General features: G+C 37.3%; 1 protein-coding gene across 1 annotated transcript in view; it reads right to left on the reverse strand.

Moving 5' to 3' along the window:
- Nucleotides 1–1,251: 1,251 nt before the first annotated feature.
- Nucleotides 1,252–19,851, reverse strand: part of Tnks (tankyrase) — a 148,735-nt gene continuing 130,135 nt past the window's right edge. The window contains exons 21-27 of the mRNA XM_020152882.2: nucleotides 19,564–19,684; nucleotides 17,348–17,445; nucleotides 15,742–15,816; nucleotides 14,890–14,995; nucleotides 14,174–14,360; nucleotides 9,719–9,875; nucleotides 1,252–6,880 (exon numbers count right to left, since the gene is read on the reverse strand). Coding sequence (XP_020008471.1) covers nucleotides 6,794–6,880; nucleotides 9,719–9,875; nucleotides 14,174–14,360; nucleotides 14,890–14,995; nucleotides 15,742–15,816; nucleotides 17,348–17,445; nucleotides 19,564–19,684 — 831 coding nt within the window. The 3' untranslated portion in view covers nucleotides 1,252–6,793. The remainder of the gene's footprint in view (nucleotides 6,881–9,718; nucleotides 9,876–14,173; nucleotides 14,361–14,889; nucleotides 14,996–15,741; nucleotides 15,817–17,347; nucleotides 17,446–19,563; nucleotides 19,685–19,851) is intronic.

The following is a 19,851-nucleotide window of genomic DNA, read 5'->3' on the forward strand; positions in this document are numbered from 1 at the left end:
ATAATTAAAAACCACTTCTTCAAAATTGCTGCACAAGAAAACACTCATTCATACTTTTGTTGCAAGAAATTTCCTTTAGAAATAAGTCCAGCCCAGCAACTGACTTCTAGAGCCCCTGACCTTCTATAAGCCACCATCCACAGAGGTCCAATGTATAAAAAATGGATTCTTAGGTATCGTAAAGCTTTGAAGTTGTTGAAATTCTAAGCTGCTTGTTATTGTATATTCCACTTGCCTTTTGTGAACAAGTCTGATAAACACAATAATGGAAAGGGAGAATCTGACCTTCTTGTGAGACACGGATGACATGAAATCACGTTGTAGAGTCAACTGTGTTTTCACGCCTACTTACACACCGAAGTGCCAGAGAGCCACTGGTACTTAGCCTTACAGTGGAAAGTATTCTGAGATAATACAGATTATTTCACCACTTTAGGTCTCTGTTTAGCTATAAAGGGGGGATTAAAAGAAAGATTTTGCAAGGTTATTGGATTAATGTCAACGTATACAAAGCACCCAGCTCATCTTATGGGCTAAATATCTTACTGTTATTTAGAGGGCTACTACAGTAACTCTAAACAACTACTTAACTTTAAGTCTCCTTGTGACTCTGACAATCCCTTGGATAATGAAGTTACAGATAAAACTTTAGCTTTGAATTTTCTACCTAAGGGATCACAAGGCATGGAGAAAGGAGAGGGGAAGAACGGGGAAAACGTCTTTCATTCTCTGTGCCAGCAGTTTCGTTTCCTTTTCTTTGAGACAGAGTCTCACTGGCCTGGAACTGCTGATGTTCCTGCCTCCTGCTGAGTATCTGGATTACAGGGAGGTGCATCATACCTGGCTGAAAATATTTATCATTGCATGAATAGGTAGCTTTCTCCTTCCTCTTCTTCAATCCAAGAGGTAGACACAGTCTCTGGGTGTCAAGCTGCGGGGAGAGAAAGGGGGTCTTTGAGCTGCCCTTGGAACTAGTACGAGGTATGACTTCAAAGCACATAGCTTTTTGTTTGAGACATTTCTAAAAGGACCCTGTGATTTTCCTGCTCTTGCTGCACTTCCTAACTCCCAAGTGGCTTAGAGGTGTGGACAAGGAACTCTAAGAAATTCCAGTCTGACTAGGAACATGGAGAAGGGGAACTGTTACGTGAACATGACAGTTTTAGGTCAGCTGTGTTGAGGGTGGTCAGGTTGACATGAACAAACAGTAAAATGCAAACACTTAAGAGCGCACTACTACCCACACACATGTACTTTAAAAATGTTTTTATTGAATATTAATCAATTACAAGTACTGTAAGTTAGACGTTAAGCCAAAGCACAATTACAGGTTAAATATAATCACAAAGATGTTTTAAATAGAAACCCACCATGGAGGCAGGGTAAGTTTCTTGATGCCCTCTTCTGGAAATAAGTAGAGGGTGAGAGAAAGACAGGTCTTCCATTCCAAGTGAAAGACACAAAGACTAGAAGAATTTACATGCTGTAAGCGATTTTCCATGACCAAATCGCTAGGGTTGCCAGATATAGAAAACAAAGCCAAAAACCAGGATGTTCAGTTAAATCTGAATTTCTGATAAATAATGAATAGCTTTTTTTTCCTGTAAGAATATGCCAAATATTGCATGAAAACACACTTAAGCTAAAAAACTGTGACTGAAATTCAAATTTAACTGGATATCTTATATTCTACCTGACAATCCTACAAATACACAAATGCAAAAAACAAAGGGGCAGGGGTTGGAGTCCCCAGTCACTGGTGGATCACACAAACTAAAGCTAAAAACAACATGGAAAATAAACCAAAGGGTCATCATTACATTGGTTACTTACACAGAACAACATCACAATGAGAAAATACAATTACTACTCCAAATGCTGGCCAGGAAACAGTCTAGATTTCCTCAAAGCTGGTTTTGTAAATGTTTTTGAGAAACCGTGTTGATTAAAGTACCTTTTTAGTTTTGTAGATATCAAAGACAAATATTATTACCACAAAGATTAGCTTAAAACAATGAGAGCAGAAGCAGGTTTTATATGCACACAAAGAGTTTAAATGTTTTGTGCAGTTGTGAATGCAATGATTCTAAGTCAAGGTCACCTCCTAGGTCTAGGCTATTAGCCTTAAAGATTTCTGTGTTTTCTAACTTTGGCTGTGGTGTTTTCTAACTTTTCATCCTGAACACTGGAGGAGCATGAGGATGTGTGAGGGATACCCCACTATCAAATTCCAATAAAAGGCATTCAGCACTGCCTGCAGAAATGGGCACACAGATTAAATAAAAAAAACACCAAAACGATCTGAATTCTGGAGGACAATAGAAAACTTTGAAGGGATGGTGGAGGGGAAGTGTAGACATGTAAGTGTAATGCAGAAAAGAGAAGGTGAAAGAAGAGTTGAAATGTAGTCATCTGTATAGTGTGAATGTCGTGTCAGAGTTCTGCAGAACTCCCTGGCAGAAATATAAAATTGGTCATGCCACGACTGTGTTTGTTCTTAAGGAGTATATAAAATCTTCAGCTTCCTACAGGTTTTTCAGTTTACTATATCATAATTTATATTTTAAAATGATTAAAAAACAGCTTGCATGTCACAGACTCTACATGAGATCACAGTTGTTATTGTATGCCCAATGTACAACTCAATAGGCTTTGAAATCTGTCTAGCATTCCTCCAAGACCTGGTAGCTGAGGATTTCAGACATGGAGAAATTGGAACAATTGATTCATCAGCTCTGTTGTGTGTGAAGGAGTATTACCCATAAAATATACCCTCATAAAATCAGCTTACCACAAATGAAATACATGGACACAGGTTCAACTCACCAACATCTTTTAGACACTAAGAAATGAAATTAGGAATTACAATGATTCATTTATTAGAATATAAAAGGTTATAAAGTTTCTGCCATAGTTAAGGCCTTCTTAAGAAGAAAATATAATTGTCTATTAACTGTAGAAGGCGCAAATTTCCTGAAGAAGCCTCACTTTCAAAGGTGGTATTTTTTTTAATGTGTTTCTTTTTCATATGCTAGATATGTCTAACGATAGCTCAATTATTACTTTCACAATTACTCTCATTTCTCTGTCATTGACTTGACATCAAACAATCTTAATTTCAGTCTTTAAAAACTTTCTGACACATGAAACCCTATTTTAATGTCAGTTTTGAAATTTGCTAAATGAGTACAGTCTGTAGCTCTATGTAAGATAAGTAGCTGACAGAAAACACAGTAAGAAGGCTATTTGTCACAGGTATCACTGGGAGCACTGGGGAAAGGTGCTTAAGAATACAACCATTTGTTTGCAAGGTCATTTGCAGGAATCCAAATAGTGTACATGTTTAAAAAGGGAGTGGGGAGCAATGTCTAATAATCATTTGTGCATTTGGGGAATATATTGAAATACAGAAAAAAGCTAGACAACTTACTGCATTCTAGTGCTCTTTTCCAGCACTAACCAAGAAATTTTTTTTGTATATTATCTATGATAATAGAATGTTAATCTATATTACTTTGCCATATTCAGGCATTTCTCTGGATATTTCAATGCACTTTGCTATTTTAAAGAGAGCAAAGGAAAATTAGTTTAGGCAGTCACACCAAGCTATAAGGTACACAAGGATACTATTTCAAGAAAACACACAATATTGTTTATTCTAGTTATGCCGCTTAGCTAGAATTTCTACTTAACTAGAAATTCTAAACTCTAAGAAGGAAAGGGAAAATAAAAATCCTAATGTACTCTATCATTTTGCATAGAATTTACTCTGGTTTCCATGCAGTCACTTGTTAACAAACTGGAAGAATCTTTTGAAGAGAGAATGCATGAGGCCCAAACCCAGTTCTGGTTGTGATATGGAAATAGAGAGATACCCAAGATGAAAAAAGGAAGGCAATGCGTTGGGTAAAAGGTAATTTTTCCTGACTAGCAATCTGGGAAAAAGTGAAGGTAAAGTACAAAGAAAAAAGTGGCCAGGGTACTTAATTTATGCTTCAGTATCTAGCTGGCGAAAACCTGCTAACCTGGAACCATCAAGTCTAGAGAAGCCCTTTGATTTGAACTCCAGTAAAGATGATGGAAATGTCTGGATTCTCTCTTCCATCAGCTTGGGAGGCAGAGGGGCCATTTCAGGGCATCCCAGACTTGCTAGTGTTTCTAAAGAGTGCATCTACAAGAAACTAGACTTAGTGTAATGTAATGTCAGGCTTTTACATTTCAGAGGGTTCTTCACATAGCAATACATGGAAATTCCAAATGAAATCAACTTTTCCAACTCAAGTATACTCATGATGACCTTTGGTTTTCAAGTTCTGAAAAAAAATCTGTTTGGCTCCTGTGATATGTCCATTAATGCACACTCCTTAGCAGATAATATGCATATATTCTTTTAAGAACTAGGACATACTTGAATCATTACATGACTAGAGCACTGCAAATGTCTTCCTTATACAGTACCTTTAAGAGGCACACAGAACATCAGACAACACTGGCAGTTTAAATAATGAACCACTGATTAACTTCTCAATGCAAGGCCCAACTTTAAAACTTGGCACATCCATTAATCTAGTTAGTATGATGTATGTGACACAACATACAACCACAGTCTGGTAGTGGTTTATCTTTTTCATGAAGCTTTCCATATCTACACCGTATCAATTTGTTTACCTAACACAGCTGTGTTTACCATTTTCAACCATGTCAGGAGTGGAGGCATGTAATACACACTTCACAGCTACTGAAAACTACACAGATGGTGATTTCTTCAACCCTTTGTTACACACAGTAAAAAGGAAAGGAAGAAGAAAGTCCTCTTACTGAATATCAAATTTGGAAGCTTTATAAGGAATTCTAGTGATACCAAACACGCAGCACGACACAAACACCCACCCTGGGTTGCTATCATTTTAGTAGAAGCAACAACTGAGGCTAATTCTTGGTTCAACTTTGAAGACCCATGCAAGATTCAACTACAAAACTCAAACCAGTCTGGATGCTTAATTCTACCATTGGACTCAAGCCACCAAAAAAAAAAAAAAAGTATATTTCAAGAGATTATTTCTAGAAATTTTGCATGTAGTCATTTTATTTCACTTTTGAAGATTAAAGAAGGTCACAGCTTAATCAGCCTGCATTTAAAAAAAACAAAACAAAAACAAGGCTCAAATTAGTTTTCAGGACTTTAAATTGAAACAGCAAACTTGTGTCACACTGGTTCCTATTTTTCTACTGTTGACTTTTGCTTCTATGCTGAGTGACACGGGATGTCACATAAATAAAACAATGTACCTGATCACTGAATTCAGTTAATGTGAAGAGGGCAAGTGTAAGAACTGCAGCAGAAAATTTTTACTTAGTGTCAATGTGCACTTGGCAAAGGCTGATGAAAACAAGCAGTACTTTCATAAAGAAAACAGTATGGTATTTCTTTATCAGGTTCATTAAAAAAATAACTAAAAGGGCTTTGGTTTCGATTTTTGTTCTCCTTATCTAAATACATTAAGAAGTTTGAAGAAATGGTTCAAAAATTTAGTGCAGGAATCTTTATAAATTGAAGCATGCTACTCAAACCCCCAAATCTGAAGTAAACAAAAAAAGTTGTTGTATTTGTGTACATGTATCTATTATACAGGGTGTAAACCCTACAATTTTAAACTAAAGAGAAAATAAAGTAATACTTTGGAATCCTAATGACATACAATAGTTTCACTGTCTTTGGAAATAAGGCAACAAATTTCGGGGGCAACAGTTTTGGTAGTACAGATTAAGTGAAGGGAAGTATTTATTCTTTGAGGAGTCCCTTCCACCTTTCTAGGCTGCAATGTACAGCACACATGCTTCTCAAGCTTCTTAATGGGCTCCTCCTTCACAGCCTCTCTAGTGGTTTCACCTGAGAACAGAAGCTGTCGGCCTCAAACACATCCCCGGTTGTGCTCTCCTGGGATTTCCAGCACAGTCCTGAATATCCCTGCAGCAGGCTATATTGGAAAGAGCAAGTGGCTGTCCCCCGGCTCTGACTTCTCTCAATTTGGGAGCTCCTAGATCAGGCTGATTTTTGTGCCTTCCTTTGCAAAATTGGGCCAATTTATAAAAGAAAACTAAAGCGTGATGCTTTTTTCTTTTTAATCTCAATTTATATTAACAGTAAGCACAGATACAAAAATCAAACAACAAAAAAGTGAAACAGGATCTTGTTCAGCCAGAAGCTGAGGTTGCACAGTTAATGACTTCAGTCAGTGTGACTTTGTGCAAAGTATCCTCCAAAGGTTCTGGCTCATTTTCAAAGTAACCCACACCCCAACAAAAAAAAAAAAAGAAACAAAAAAACTAGTAACAACAACAAAAAAAACCCAGGCCAATGATGCATGTTTGGAAAAAATTTAAAATGAGCCTGTCTTATTTGTATATCTGCTTTACACATGTGTCACAGATAACAAAGCAAATGTAGTGTGTGAATTGTGAACACTTGAAACAGTATTGATTATGTCATCCTTCTCCATTTCCAAGTCCAGATCAAAGCAATCTTGCATCAGAAATGGGTCACTGCCATGAGAATGAGCCTGAGATATGTTAAAGGCCACCCCTGTAAACATCTCCTCAAAGGGAGCAGTAGCAATTGAGTATGGATCACTTACTCATACTATATTCATCACTATAGTAATGCTTTAGAAAAGACAAGTAGCTTATTTCTAGGCTGTCAGGGATTTATAGACTATTCATTTTTTGTTGGAAACAATCCACTGTAATCCAGTCCCAGGTTGGAATCCGATCTGGCCTTTACCATGGGCATTCACTAGGTCTTCTGCTCTGCGGCTGTTGCAGTCTGTGAAGGAGCTTCTGGCTTCATGATCTGGTAGGTAATGAGATATTCTGGGTATGCCTGGAAAGAAAGAGAAGAAAAACAACTCACCCTTTTTGTAGGTGCCATATTAAAGCTTCAGAGGATACTGATCCTAACATTCTATATGGCCCCAGGAACCTGGGAAATCCAGTCTAGTAACAGGTATCTGACCAATTCGGAGGTCCATCTACTTATTTGTATATCAACATGTTAAATCCTACAATCTAGAAACAGTTTGGATGTTATTTGCTATTTATATATGTATATTTCAGTGCTGGGGCTGGAACCCAGGACCTTGCACACGCTAGCTAGGCAAGGGCTTTATCACTGAGCTATATCCCAAGCCCCTTAGTTCTACTTTGGTTACTGAGTTAGTTAGCTATACTCCATCCATCTCTTACTAAAGAACTTTTTTGGTGGTACTGAGGTTTGAACTCAGGGCTTCCCACTTGAAAAGCAGGAGCTCTACTGCTTGAGCCATGCTTCCAGCTCTTTTGCTCTGATTATTTTGGAAATAGGGTCTTGCTTTTTTGTTTAGTCCAGACTGGAACACATCCTTCTATTTATGCCTCCCAAGTAGCTAGGATGACTGGCATGTACCACCACACCAAGCTATTATTTGGGATGGAACTTCACAAACTTTTTTGCCCAGGCTGGCCTGGAACTACGATCCTTTCAACCTCAGCCTCCCAGGTAGCTAGGATTTCAGGTATGAACCACTGATGACTGTCTTAGAACATTTAAGAGTAAGTTATACACGCCATTATGGTTCTTTGTACCTAAATATGCCAGCATGTATTTCTTAAAAATAAGATTCTCTTGCATAGTATGAACCTCATAATTTTATACTGATAACAGTACTTTTACCTATCTACTGTCCCTACTGTAATTTTGTCAGCTGGTCTAATAATATCCTTTCTCTTCTCAATGCTGGATGCATTTTAGAGGTAAGAACTGAACTTAGTTTTCATGTCTATTGGGCCTCATTTCAAACAATAGCCTTATTTTGTCTTTTATGATATGGACATTTTTGAAGGATCCAATCCTCCCACATTTAAAAGAAAAACAGTGCATTCTACATTTTGATTAAATTAGGTTACATATTCTTGGCTGGAACACAGCATAAATGATATTGTGCCTCTCTCAGGATAGCCATCTGGAGGCATACTATATGCCCATCTGTTGTCTCTCATTGGTGATGCTAATTTTGATTGTCTGGTCAAGGAATTGCCTTCTTTCTTCAATGCACAATTACTGTCCTCCCCTGGTTTGTGACTTTGTAGTAAGAAGACCATGCCAATATTATTTTCCCTACTGAAAAACGGTCACTTAAAATGAGCATTCATTGATAATTCTTATCTGATATAATACTTACATGATGGTTGCAATATAATTTTTTCTACTTCAGAATTTCTTCCATATTTATTCATTTGTCCTCAGCATTCTAGTGTGATCAAGAACCTTCCTTTCTCCTTCATTTATGTATCACTACATTCATTGTCAGTATAGAATAATGAATTCCTAAATTTCCAATGGTCTACATTCACTATGTATTTTGGCATTCAAATCATCTCACATTTGACCAGTAGGAGCTCCAGGCCCTTGTTGGCTTGTCTCATGGTTGTTTTTTGTTTTAAAGCACTTCATTACTTTCTGGCATAGTGAGATATTTGAACTGTACCTTTTATCTATTGTGCTTTAGTCCTGGGATTAGCTGTTTCTTCAAGAAGCCCTGATTCCCATTAGCTAGGAATGGTATGAGAGATCAGACCTGGGATGATCTAGTTCTTACTTTCAGCAGACAGAGCCAAAAAATACACATATCTCCACGTTCATTACACACATGTGCTTACATTTATACTTATATGTATATGTGGGCACATAGATACATATTAGAAACTATAAGCTCATACTAATATTTCCAGTTTCAGTCCATCCCTACAGGGTCTTTCTTATCTTCTCTTATTCCATATTTATCTGTCCCTTCTTCTACAGTGACAATGGGGGTTCCCCAAATCAAAGCATCAACACACTTACTCATTTGGTCAATCCTATAACACACCTCAAAGAGTTTCATTGTTCTGCCACACTATCACAATCAACAGACTTGCTGTCTAAGATAGCAATAAAAATGTTGTTTTCATAGGTTATGTGTGGGCATTTGTTTGAAATTCAATTAAGACTAGAAAAATTGATTTTTGCTTTCTGACAAATTGGAAGACATTCAGCAGTACTGTGAATAGTTAGGTTTGAAAACTATAAAAGTTTTTTTTTATAAGTATGCATTTATTCTAATTTTGTTTTGGAACTTCAAGCAGTTCAAGATCTCTTACATGAGAGTTGCTCCTAGCTCCTCATGGCCATGCTGGAGCATGAAGCCATACAAGCCATGAATTCAGAGTAGCAGGCTTCAAGAACAGCCTGAGCTTCTAGGCCTATAGTTCTCTAACTGTACTTACATACTTACTTCTTTTTATTTTATTTTATTTTGTTGGGACTGGGGTTCATGCTTGCAAAGCAGGCGCTCTGCCACTTGAGCCATGTCTCCAGTCCATTTTTCTCTGGTTAATTTGAAGATGGGGTCTGACTATTTGCCCAGGCTCAAACTGCAATCCTCTTGATCTTAGCTTCCCAAGGAGATAGGATTATAGGTGTAAGCCATCAGTGCCCAGCTCACATTGTTACTTGGATGACAGTAACTGATGGGTTCTGTGTGCAAAGGTGATGTTAAAGAATCATTTGGTATGTTTATTATGTGCCTGAAGTGACTATGTGGTGGATATTTCAATAAAAGGTTTCCTTAAATCTTATGTTGTCACCATATTATGTATGAACATGTTTAGTAACTTAGTTATGCTTATTTGATAAGCAACATACCTGTTCTCCTCTGTAGATAACATATTCGGCATACGCCAGCCCATTGACACTTGGTCTACCAATGACTGAGTGATGTCCTGGAGGGGCATGGGCCATTTTCATGGTGCTGAATTGCAGAAAGGATTTTCCAAGGGTCACTCTACAGAAAAGCATTTGTCTAAAGAAAAAGGAAAGCAATGCTTTGAAAGAAGCTTTAAATCTTAAAATTATGTAACTATTAGGCTTATCAGTTTTTTTTTTAAAGAAAATCTGAACATGAGGCAAGCTAATTTAAATGTTATTTTAAGATTTATGTGTAGGAATGGGATAGGATTTGATATATTGATTTACTGAAAACAATTACCAGCTCAATAGTTACAGTTTTGGTGTGCTTAGGAATCAATCATAGAAAATACCTGGCCTTAAGTTGTGCCTAGTGGAAAAAGAGAAAGACTACAGAAAATGGAGTTTTTGCATGGGTAGGTGAAAAATAAAGAAAACAAGTAGATGGGAACAGCATCTGAAGTTAAGATTGAGTTTATTCACTATGGGGGAAAAAGAAGAAACTGCAACAAGATAAACAGTACTAACAAAAGTGAATCAGGAACAAAAATGCTTAGCTGAAATATATGACTGGAAACCATATCACCTAGATGAAAGATGAATTGGTGCAGGTGTTAAATGTTACAGAGCATAAGAAAGCTAGATTAGGAAGAAAGCATATAAACTATAGCCATGGGTCGAATCCAGCCTCCACCTGCTTTTGTAAATACCACTTTACTGGAACAAAGCCTTGCATTCATTTACATAGTCTATTGCACTATAAGTGCAGAACTGAGTCACTGCAACAGGAATCACATGGCATGCAAAGCTTAAAATAATTTTTACCTAGCCCTTTAAAGAAAAAGCCAAGCCCTAATCTAAAAGATAGACATTGTAACTTATCAGTACAATTGTCCACACCGTTAAGTAAATAGTTATTCAAATAGTTTGTTTTTAGTAACAAGGTATGATATTTGTGTTATGACCAGACAGAGATTATTTTGAGTCAAATAAAAATTATGCCAATTTAGGATAATGGGGTCCTGACTGGATGGCTTTTTTAGTTGGATGCCATCGATGATCATCTAGGATGTTGACTTAGAATCAACGGTATTTTTTTGTAAGTCCTGGAGGAAACAAAGGATCTTGTTTTACATTGGGGAGAGGCTTTTTTGCACTCCATCTCTCGTTGTGGTAGTGGGATAGTTATTAAATTCATAGTCTCAGTCTGTTACATGACATAATACTGCACCGTGTAGGCCCTGCTCCAAGGCTTCCCTGTTGGCTGATGAGCTAAGATGCAGGATGAGCCTAGCCAGTAATGAGACTGTAGGCTGCAGATAGGCAGGTGGAGAGAACTGGCTCATATCTGCTCACTGGCTTGTCTTGTGCATTGTGGTGCATTATGCAGAGGTAACAGCCAAAAAAGTAGGGGTTCCAGTGCCCTGCAGTATGTATGTATGCGCCAGCCAGGAGTCAGCAGATAAACACAACCCTTTCTCCCACCAATATGCTACTTTTTCTGAGTTGTAGTCATTCGTAAAGCTTCTATAAAGAAGTCTTGTGGGGGAGGTGTGGTTCAAGAGGAGAGCGCCTACTTTACAAGCAGGAAGCCCTGAGTTCAAACTCTAGTCCCACCAAAAAAAAAAGAATTTTGTAATGGTGGCTCACGCCTGTAATCTTAGCTACTTGGGAGGCAGAGATCAGGAGGATATAGGTTCCAGGCCAGCCTGGGCAAACAGTTTGAGATACCCCCATCTCCAAAATAAGCAGAGTAAGATGGAGTGGAGGTTTTGCTCAAGTGGTACAGTGCCTGCTTTGACCCTCTGAGTTCAAACTCCAGTCCCATCAAAAATGGGCTGATACACATCAGTATATTTGTGGTATATTCTTTTTTACCTCTCTTCCTCTTTTTATTCATTTTTGGTGGTATTTGGGGTTGAACTCAGGGCTTTATGCTTGCTAGGCAGGCACTCTTAACACTTGAATCATGCCTGCAGACCATTTTGCTTTAGTTATTTTTGAGAGAGGGTCTCACTTTATGTCTGGACCAGCCGAGACTGCCATACGATTTATGCCTCCCAGGTATCTGGGATGACAGGCACATGCCTAGCTGAGACAGGGTCTTGTGAATTTTTTGCCCAGGCTGGTCTTGAAACACTTATCTCCACTTCCCAAATAGCTAGGATATAGGCTTGAACAACCGCATCCAGTCTTCCATCTCACTTCTTTTTGTGCCCTTATTCCTGCTTCCCTGGGATTGCTCTTGCCAAAGAAGTACTAGGAGCATGCTTTTGCTTCAGGCTCTACTTTCTAGGAAATTTAGCCTAAGATGTAAACTAGAGTCTAATTTTAATGAGTGACCACTAATCTTCACTAGGTTCACTTTTATTGCCTATTTATGTTTACTTTGTCTCCATCAGAGTTAAACATATTCGAAACAACCTAACTTCTGCATGGTATAGATCCTTAGAGATTTGTGTGTTCTTAACCACGGAAGTCTTAAAAGAAAGAAGCTTCTTTCTGAATGTATATAGCATCCATCACCATTAAAACTGCTGATGACGACTTTTTCATAATATCACTGAGAGGAATAGTTTTTTTTTCTCTTTTTTGGCAGTACTGGGGTTTGAACTCAAGACCTCACACTTGCTAGGAAGGTGTTCTACCATTTGAGCCACTCCATTAGCCCTTTTTTTGTGTGTTGGGTATGTTTTTCTTTTATTATTATTATTATTATATTATTGTTATATTGATGGTACCATGTTGGGTATTTTTTTTTTATTGTTTTATTATTCATATGTGCATACAAGGCTTGGGTCATTTCTCCCCCCTGCCTCCACCCCCTCCCTTACCACCCACTCCACCCCCTCCCGCTTCCCCCCTCAATACCCAGCAGAAACTATTTTGCCCTTATCTCTAATTTTGTTGTAGAGAGAGTATAAGCAATAATAGGAAGGAACAAGGGTTTTTGCTGGTTGAGATAAGGATAGCTATACAGGGCATTGACTCACATTGATTTCCTGTGCGTGGGTGTTACCTTCTAGGTTAATTCTTTTTGATCTAACCTTTTCTCTAGTTCCTGGTCCCCTTTTCCTATTGGCCTCAGTTGCTTTAAGGTATCTGCTTTAGTTTCTCTGCGTTAAGGGCAACAAATGCTAGCTAATTTTTTAGGTGTCTTACCTATCCTCACCCCTCCCTTGTGTGCTCTCGCTTTTATCATGTGCTCATAGTCCAATCCCCTTGTTGTGTTTACCCTTGATCTAATGTCCACATATGAGGGAGAACATACGATTTTTGGTCTTTTGGGCCAGGCTAACCTCACTCAGAATGATGTTCTCCAATTCCAACCATTTACCAGTGAATGATATATGTTGGGTATTTTTGAGATAAGGTCTTGCTTTTTGCCTGGACTAGCCTTGAACTGTGATCCTCCTGATCTCTGCTCCTGAGTAGCTAGGATTATAGGCACGAGCAACAGGTGCCTAGCGAGGAAAACATTTTAAGGCCAAAGTTATATGGGATTTTTAAAAGTCTTAATGAATCACAAGATATCTTATTAACTTGATTTTATTGAAATTGCATCTGAGTAGTTTAAATTCTAATCTTGTTTTTTTTTTTTTTTGGGTGGGACTGGGGTTTGAACTCAGGGCTTCATGCTTGCAAAGCAGGTGCTCTACTGTTTGAGCTAGAGCCACACCTCCAGTCTATTTTGCTCTGGTTATTTTGAAGATGGGGTCTTGTGAACTTTTTGCCCAGTCTGGCCTCAAGCTTCAATATCTCAGCCTCCCAAGCAACTAAGAGTGAGCCCCAAGCACAATTCTAATCTTTATAAACTATATTTCTTTTGCATTTTTTCCATTGGCAGGAAGGAAAGAGGTTTTTTCCTCTCCCCTGCTGACTTATTAGGTGGTGGTATTCTTTCCAACTTCTAAATTTTAAAATCCTACTTAAAAAGCCAATACTCATTTGTTATTATTTCCAAAGTTGACAGTCTGAAGTTGGAATTTTCAAGGCTAGTTATATACTCTGCCTTAAAAGAAACAACACTATTAGCAACATTAAAGAAGCAAATTAAAGAGTCTACTTGTTTACAGAAGTTGTATGTCTTAGCTCAAATGTGGTGAGAGCCATAGGTTCCTTTTTCTCCAGGTATCATTCTCAGCCTTTTCTTGTTCTAATTCTGAAGCCAGGCAAATGAAGACCAGGGAGAAAGAAAGCTAAGATGCAGAAAACTTCATCACAACTGAGGGCTGGTGGCCATGTATCTGTTTTTTACTACTAGTACCAGCTCTGCCATTTCTACCCAACCTCTAAGCCCAACTGATTTATTAGAAAGCAAGACTGATGAGAACCTGTGACCTCTGTAGAGCCTGAGAGACAAATGTTTCTGGTGGAGGGTGGAAGTCATTACACTGAAGGCAGGATGCTCACCTGTGACATATATAACATGACCTGTCTTTGTGTGTGGGACAGCCTGTTCCTCCTCCAATCCCATAAACATATTGGTTGCTTTTTGAGGAGTTTTCAGCAAAATAAATTCCAGCTCCAAACATTCCACCAATGTAGGCATGTCGCTCATCAAACCCTTTATGAATAATGGCATTAATGAAAGGAGAACCTAAAAGTACAAACATAGAAAGATTAGTTTTTGAATACTTTTCTAAAATTTCAATTAGCTGCATAATATTTTCACTGAACAGATTAAGTAGTTAATACTGCATAAAAGAAAATGTTTATTTTCTAAGATGGACTAGTCTACATAAATTTTTGGAAGGTACTAGAATCTTATCAGTGACTCATATGGTGTTTGTCAAGCAAGAGTGGTTCAAAGATTTTGCAGATGGCAAGAGACTTTAGATAGTAAAATTCAATGAGACTTTAAAAACAGACTATAATCTTGCATGCAATAAACTAAAACAATTATATTAAATCACAACAAAAATACTCTACTAGGTGGACTTACTTGCAATTAAAGTTGTGAAACAAATTTAGATAAGACTGTGCTGACATGTAATGCACTAGAAAGCCAGTTATCAATAAGAAGTCATTTGAACACAACCCTGTTCTAGTCCACTGCATAGTTATTTTTACTTTATTAATTTTGCAAAGGCTTAGAGAGACATCTACAGTAACTGCAAGATATTTACCGTGAAATAACATGCGCTCATTGTGATGGTTGTGATTCTCTTCAGATACTTCCTTTTGTCTGTGACAAAATCGCTCCCTCAACTTCTTGTTGACAACTTTTTGAATCTTTACAAAGGATGAAGAAGAAAGAAGTTAATTAGCAGTAAAATCACTAAGTTTCTGACTTAAAAGGAAAAGTATGCTTTCCTTAAGTTGGGTCAGTTTTGTGCTGTTTGCTTCAGAAATTATTTAGAAGTGAGAAAGTTGCCATGTCAAAGGAATTCAGTTACTATGCTAGCTAGCTTTTAATAATATGATTTTTAGTTACAGTTTTTTTATTCTGAATTAAAGAAAAAAAGCTCCCTGGATAATTCTGATGTGTACCAGTAAAATTTCCACATGCCCATTAACTCAAAGGGTTAAACAGGTTCTCAATAGACTTTATCTTCTTGACGCTAACCTGAAAAAAAAAAAAAAACATGTAACAGTCATGTACTCTATCCTGCCAACTAAGATACATAGATTCTGGCATCATCACTGACAGGAGACTGACAATCCAGGCCTTTATAATGGTACTTTCAAATGAAAATTACTATCAGCGAGGAGCTGGCAGCCATATCCATACATGACTACCAAGACTGGCTGATTTATGATTTGGGCTTCTGTTTGGAGCTTTGGTGTTTCAGGGTATTTCGATTTCTAGTGAAGTATGGCACTGTAGCGAGAAGAATCACATTTGACTTTAGGACAACTGGAAAAATTATCTTTGATAGTCTGAAAATGTGATTTAAAAACTTTATTTTCACTGTCTAGATGTGACTTTTGGTCAAGCCTTACAATCCAATTTTCATCCTGAAAATTTTTAAACTTACTCGAATGACATTGTATCTGTTAAAGATGCCACCAGCATTTCCACCATCTCTGTGTTCTCGAATAGTACTCTGCATCTGTACAACAAAATACAATAATTAACTTTATGAAAGTATACCAGCATATAATTCTAAAGACATTTCTTGTTTTCAGTATTTCAATTCTCCTATATGGTTTCATTGATGAGATAGAACTAACAAAGAGAAGTTTACCACAAACTGGTCACCAAATTTAGTAGGTAAGTATTTCTGGTGAGAAATATTAATGTATAAATATTAATGTATGAATTTTCTAATACAATGCTTTGAAAGATTGTTTTGTAAACACAATGTGGAAACAGAAAAGTATCATTAAGTCATCTATAATTACTATTACAAATGCTAAAATTTTTTTAAAAAGCAATAGTTTTTTTCTATAGGTAAAATATTCCATTTTTATCTCAATAGTCCTTATGTTGTAATCTCAGAGGATATCTACTCAGACCAGAAGTTGAATATAATGCACAAATAAATGCAGTAACTTTGCTCTGAACACTGCTCATTCTTCTCCCACTCTCCAAATTAAAAATAATTATTATGGAAAAGAAAAATGTTTTAAAGACTTAAGTATCTTGGGCTGTCGGTATAGTTCAGTGGCAGACCGTTTGCTTAGCAAATAGTTCAACCCCAGCAACACATACATACCCTAAGTTTCTGATAGAATTGACCCATAAAATGAAATCTCTATTCAGTGCTCCATTTGGATTACTCCTGAACATCACATTTTTTTTTTCTTCATTATCACAATTTACTCTTAGGAGAATTAGGCAAAAAGGCACTAGAAAATATGATGCTGTCCTGATAGGCTGACTGTGTATGAGCCGAAACACTGCCCTGGGAAAATGGTCTGAGTTTCCTAATGTGGCTTCCTAGCATGGCAACGGAAATAATGTGAGCACTGATTAAACAAACACAAACAAACTCAAATGTAGGTATACCTCTTTCTGCTTAGGTATTTGAATAATTACGGAAGTAAGCAGCTTGCTTACAATAATAAAATTAGGCCCTTGGTTTATTGGGGGTTCTTAGAAGAAAGGTAAAAGCCATCTGTAGAGAAGGAATTTCTATGCCACCTATGTGTCAGGAGGTCCATACAAATAGCCTTTCTATGATGCTTAAAATAACTGTGACTGGAGAAACAAAATATTATGAAGCACTTATTATGTGACAGACTTCAGAAGCATATGTGGAAGTTAGACATTACTATGGAATCCCATAGAAAATATAGGTTAGAAGGTATTTGCTAACTACAAAGCAAGATTCTCACTCCATCTCTTTCTTAGGTAACATTCTGATATAAGAAAATAGCTCTTGTATGAGTTTCAAGGATGTCTCCAGAATAAAAGGACAGATTTCCCTCACACATTGTACAACCTAGACTGATGATTTGAAAGCCACGAGGTACAATTCTAACCACATTTTAATTTTGGCAATAGTCTACCGTGATAGCAAGGGAGACTAAATAACAGGAAGTGACCATAAAACAGAGTAAGAACAGCTTATGTCCACTGGAAAAACAGGTTTAACAGGATTTAGGAAAAGAAAATCAAAACATTTTGAAGTCCATTACCTCTTCTTCTACTGACTGATATTCTTTATCTTCTGGAGCAAGATCTAGCAATATAGTTCCCTGATTTACACAGTGAAAAGTCAAATAAGGATTAGTTCCTGTAAGAGAGAAAAAATAAACATATAAAACAAAAGTCCATTCTCTCATATGTGGAATATATACCCAATACAAATACAAGCAATATTATGAAAAAGAGGTCACACAAAGGTGAGGTCACATACGAGAGAGGGAGGGTAAAAGAAGGAAGTTAAGGTGAATATGGTTGATGTACTTCCTATACAATAATAAGTATAGAATTTTTAAACCTGTTGAAATTATCATAAGAAGGGGACTAAAGTAGACAGGAGAAAAATAGAGGAGATGAATCAATTCGGGTTATATACATATATATGGAAATGTCACAAGGAAATTCACTGTGTAGCTATCTTAACAAAATGCTATTTTTTTAAAAAACAAAAACGGAGAACAGGAGGATAGAACATGTCCCGTCTGAGGGTTGTTACAGTGGGGAGGATATAAAGAAAGGGTATAAGAGGGTGAATATAGTGGAAATATTATGTACTCATGTATATAAATGGAAAAATACCTCTTGGAAGTACCAGGAATGAGGGGAGCTGGGATAAAGGAGAATGATGGAGAGGGTGAATTTAACTATAATATATTTAAAGAACTTTTGTAAATGTCACAATGTACCCCCAGTACAACAACAACAACAACAAAAAGTTCATACTACCCAGGCTCTATTTTAGGGAAAACTTAGTCATAAATAATTGACATTTTAGAACAAGCCTAAACTATTTCTATTTCAACCTCAAATACAAGGTTATATTAAATAAATACACCAAAGACAAAAGAGGAAATTACCATGTATTTGGAAATTTATTTTATTCTTACAGAGCACCTTGTACACAGCAGGGCTCCACAATATTTGTTGAACTAAATAAATTCAACCATGAATATATCGTAAAGACATCTGACACAAAAGAGAAATGCATCCTGAAATTATACTGTAGTCATGTTTAAAATGTAAGCATTATCCTCTAATGAGTTGAAATGGTCACTTACATAAATTATCCTTAATTTCATGAATGGAAAACAAGCAGGAATCAAATTCAAAACCCCCTAACTTTTAGTTTCACATCATTCTTGCAATTTTATTAGCTCTGTAGATTAATCAATTCAAGCTGTTCTATCTTCCCTTGTTTCCCTACAGTGAAGTACTTCTAATAAATAGAGAAATGTAAGCATGAAGGGAAAGATAACAGGCCTTTAACAGCAAAGGATGACGGGGAAAACTGGGCTGGTGGTCTTGAGGGAGAAGTTCCATAGGAGGTACGAAAGGTGAGAGCATAAAAAGCAGGTTGTAAGTGTCTGATTTCTATTTCCAGAGCAGCAGGACTCTATTGAAGGGTCTGAAGCAGTGGCGTGCTATATATCACATAGTGATCTGGAGAGCTCTGATTACAGAGTGGAGAAGGCACTAGAGGAAGGCAAGAATGGAGATAAGCTGGAAAGTGAATGTGATGGTACAGGAGAGAGGTAAAGGTGGCTTGGGTTAGGTGAAAGCAGTAGGAAAAGACAGAAGTTAGAGAAATTCCAGAGAAATTCTAGAAAAATTTCTAGAATGGAGAAGCTGGAAAGTGAATGTGATGGTACAGGAGAGAGGTGAAGGTGGCTTGGGTTAGGTGAAAGCAGTAGGAAAAGACAGAAGTTAGAGAAATTCCAGAGCTTTATGGCTCACAACTATAATCCCAGATACTCAGAAGGTGGAAATTAGAAGGATCCAGGTTCAAGGGCAGCCCAGGCAAAAAGCTAGTGAGACCCCATCCCAATGAACAGGCTGGGTGTAGTAACATACCTGAAATCCCAGCTACATGGGAGGTGTAGGCAGGAGTCTGAGGCCTACCTGGGCAAAAAACTCCAGACCATATCTGTAAAATAACTAAAGCAAAAAAGGGCTGGAGGCATCACTCAAGTGTTACGGCACTTGCCTAGTGAACATGAGGCCCTGAGTTTAAACCCTTTGTACCACCAAGAACAAAGCAAGAGGGTGGAGGGAGAAGGAGCATTTTTCCAACTAGAGAAAGTGTGATGCCAATAACTGAGAAGGGAAAGGTAGGAGTACTGTAAGAGTTAATCACACGGGCTTTGGGTCAGACTGCCTGACACTTCTCCTTGCACCACCAATTTCCGCAATCTTGTTCTGAATAGCTTACCTTGTTGTCCGCCTAAAAGTCTTTCTACTCCTTTGATTAATTTGTGGCGGTGTCCATATGCATTGATGCCTATCTCTTTCAACTCTTCATGACCCATATCAGCCAACACATCTAGTGTAATCTGAAAAATGAAAAAAATTACTTGCTAAATCATTAGCAGTCCTTCAGGAGACAAGAGCACTTTAATTTGTCTATAGTTAGCAGACAAATTTTTAAAAAAATGTTTTGCTTCCTTCATAAGCATGACCATACAATTTTCTTAAAGTTGCCTAAATAATATTGTCTGCT

This window comes from Castor canadensis, chromosome 14, assembly GCF_047511655.1.
Source record: "Castor canadensis chromosome 14, mCasCan1.hap1v2, whole genome shotgun sequence".
NCBI lineage: Eukaryota > Metazoa > Chordata > Mammalia > Rodentia > Castoridae > Castor > Castor canadensis.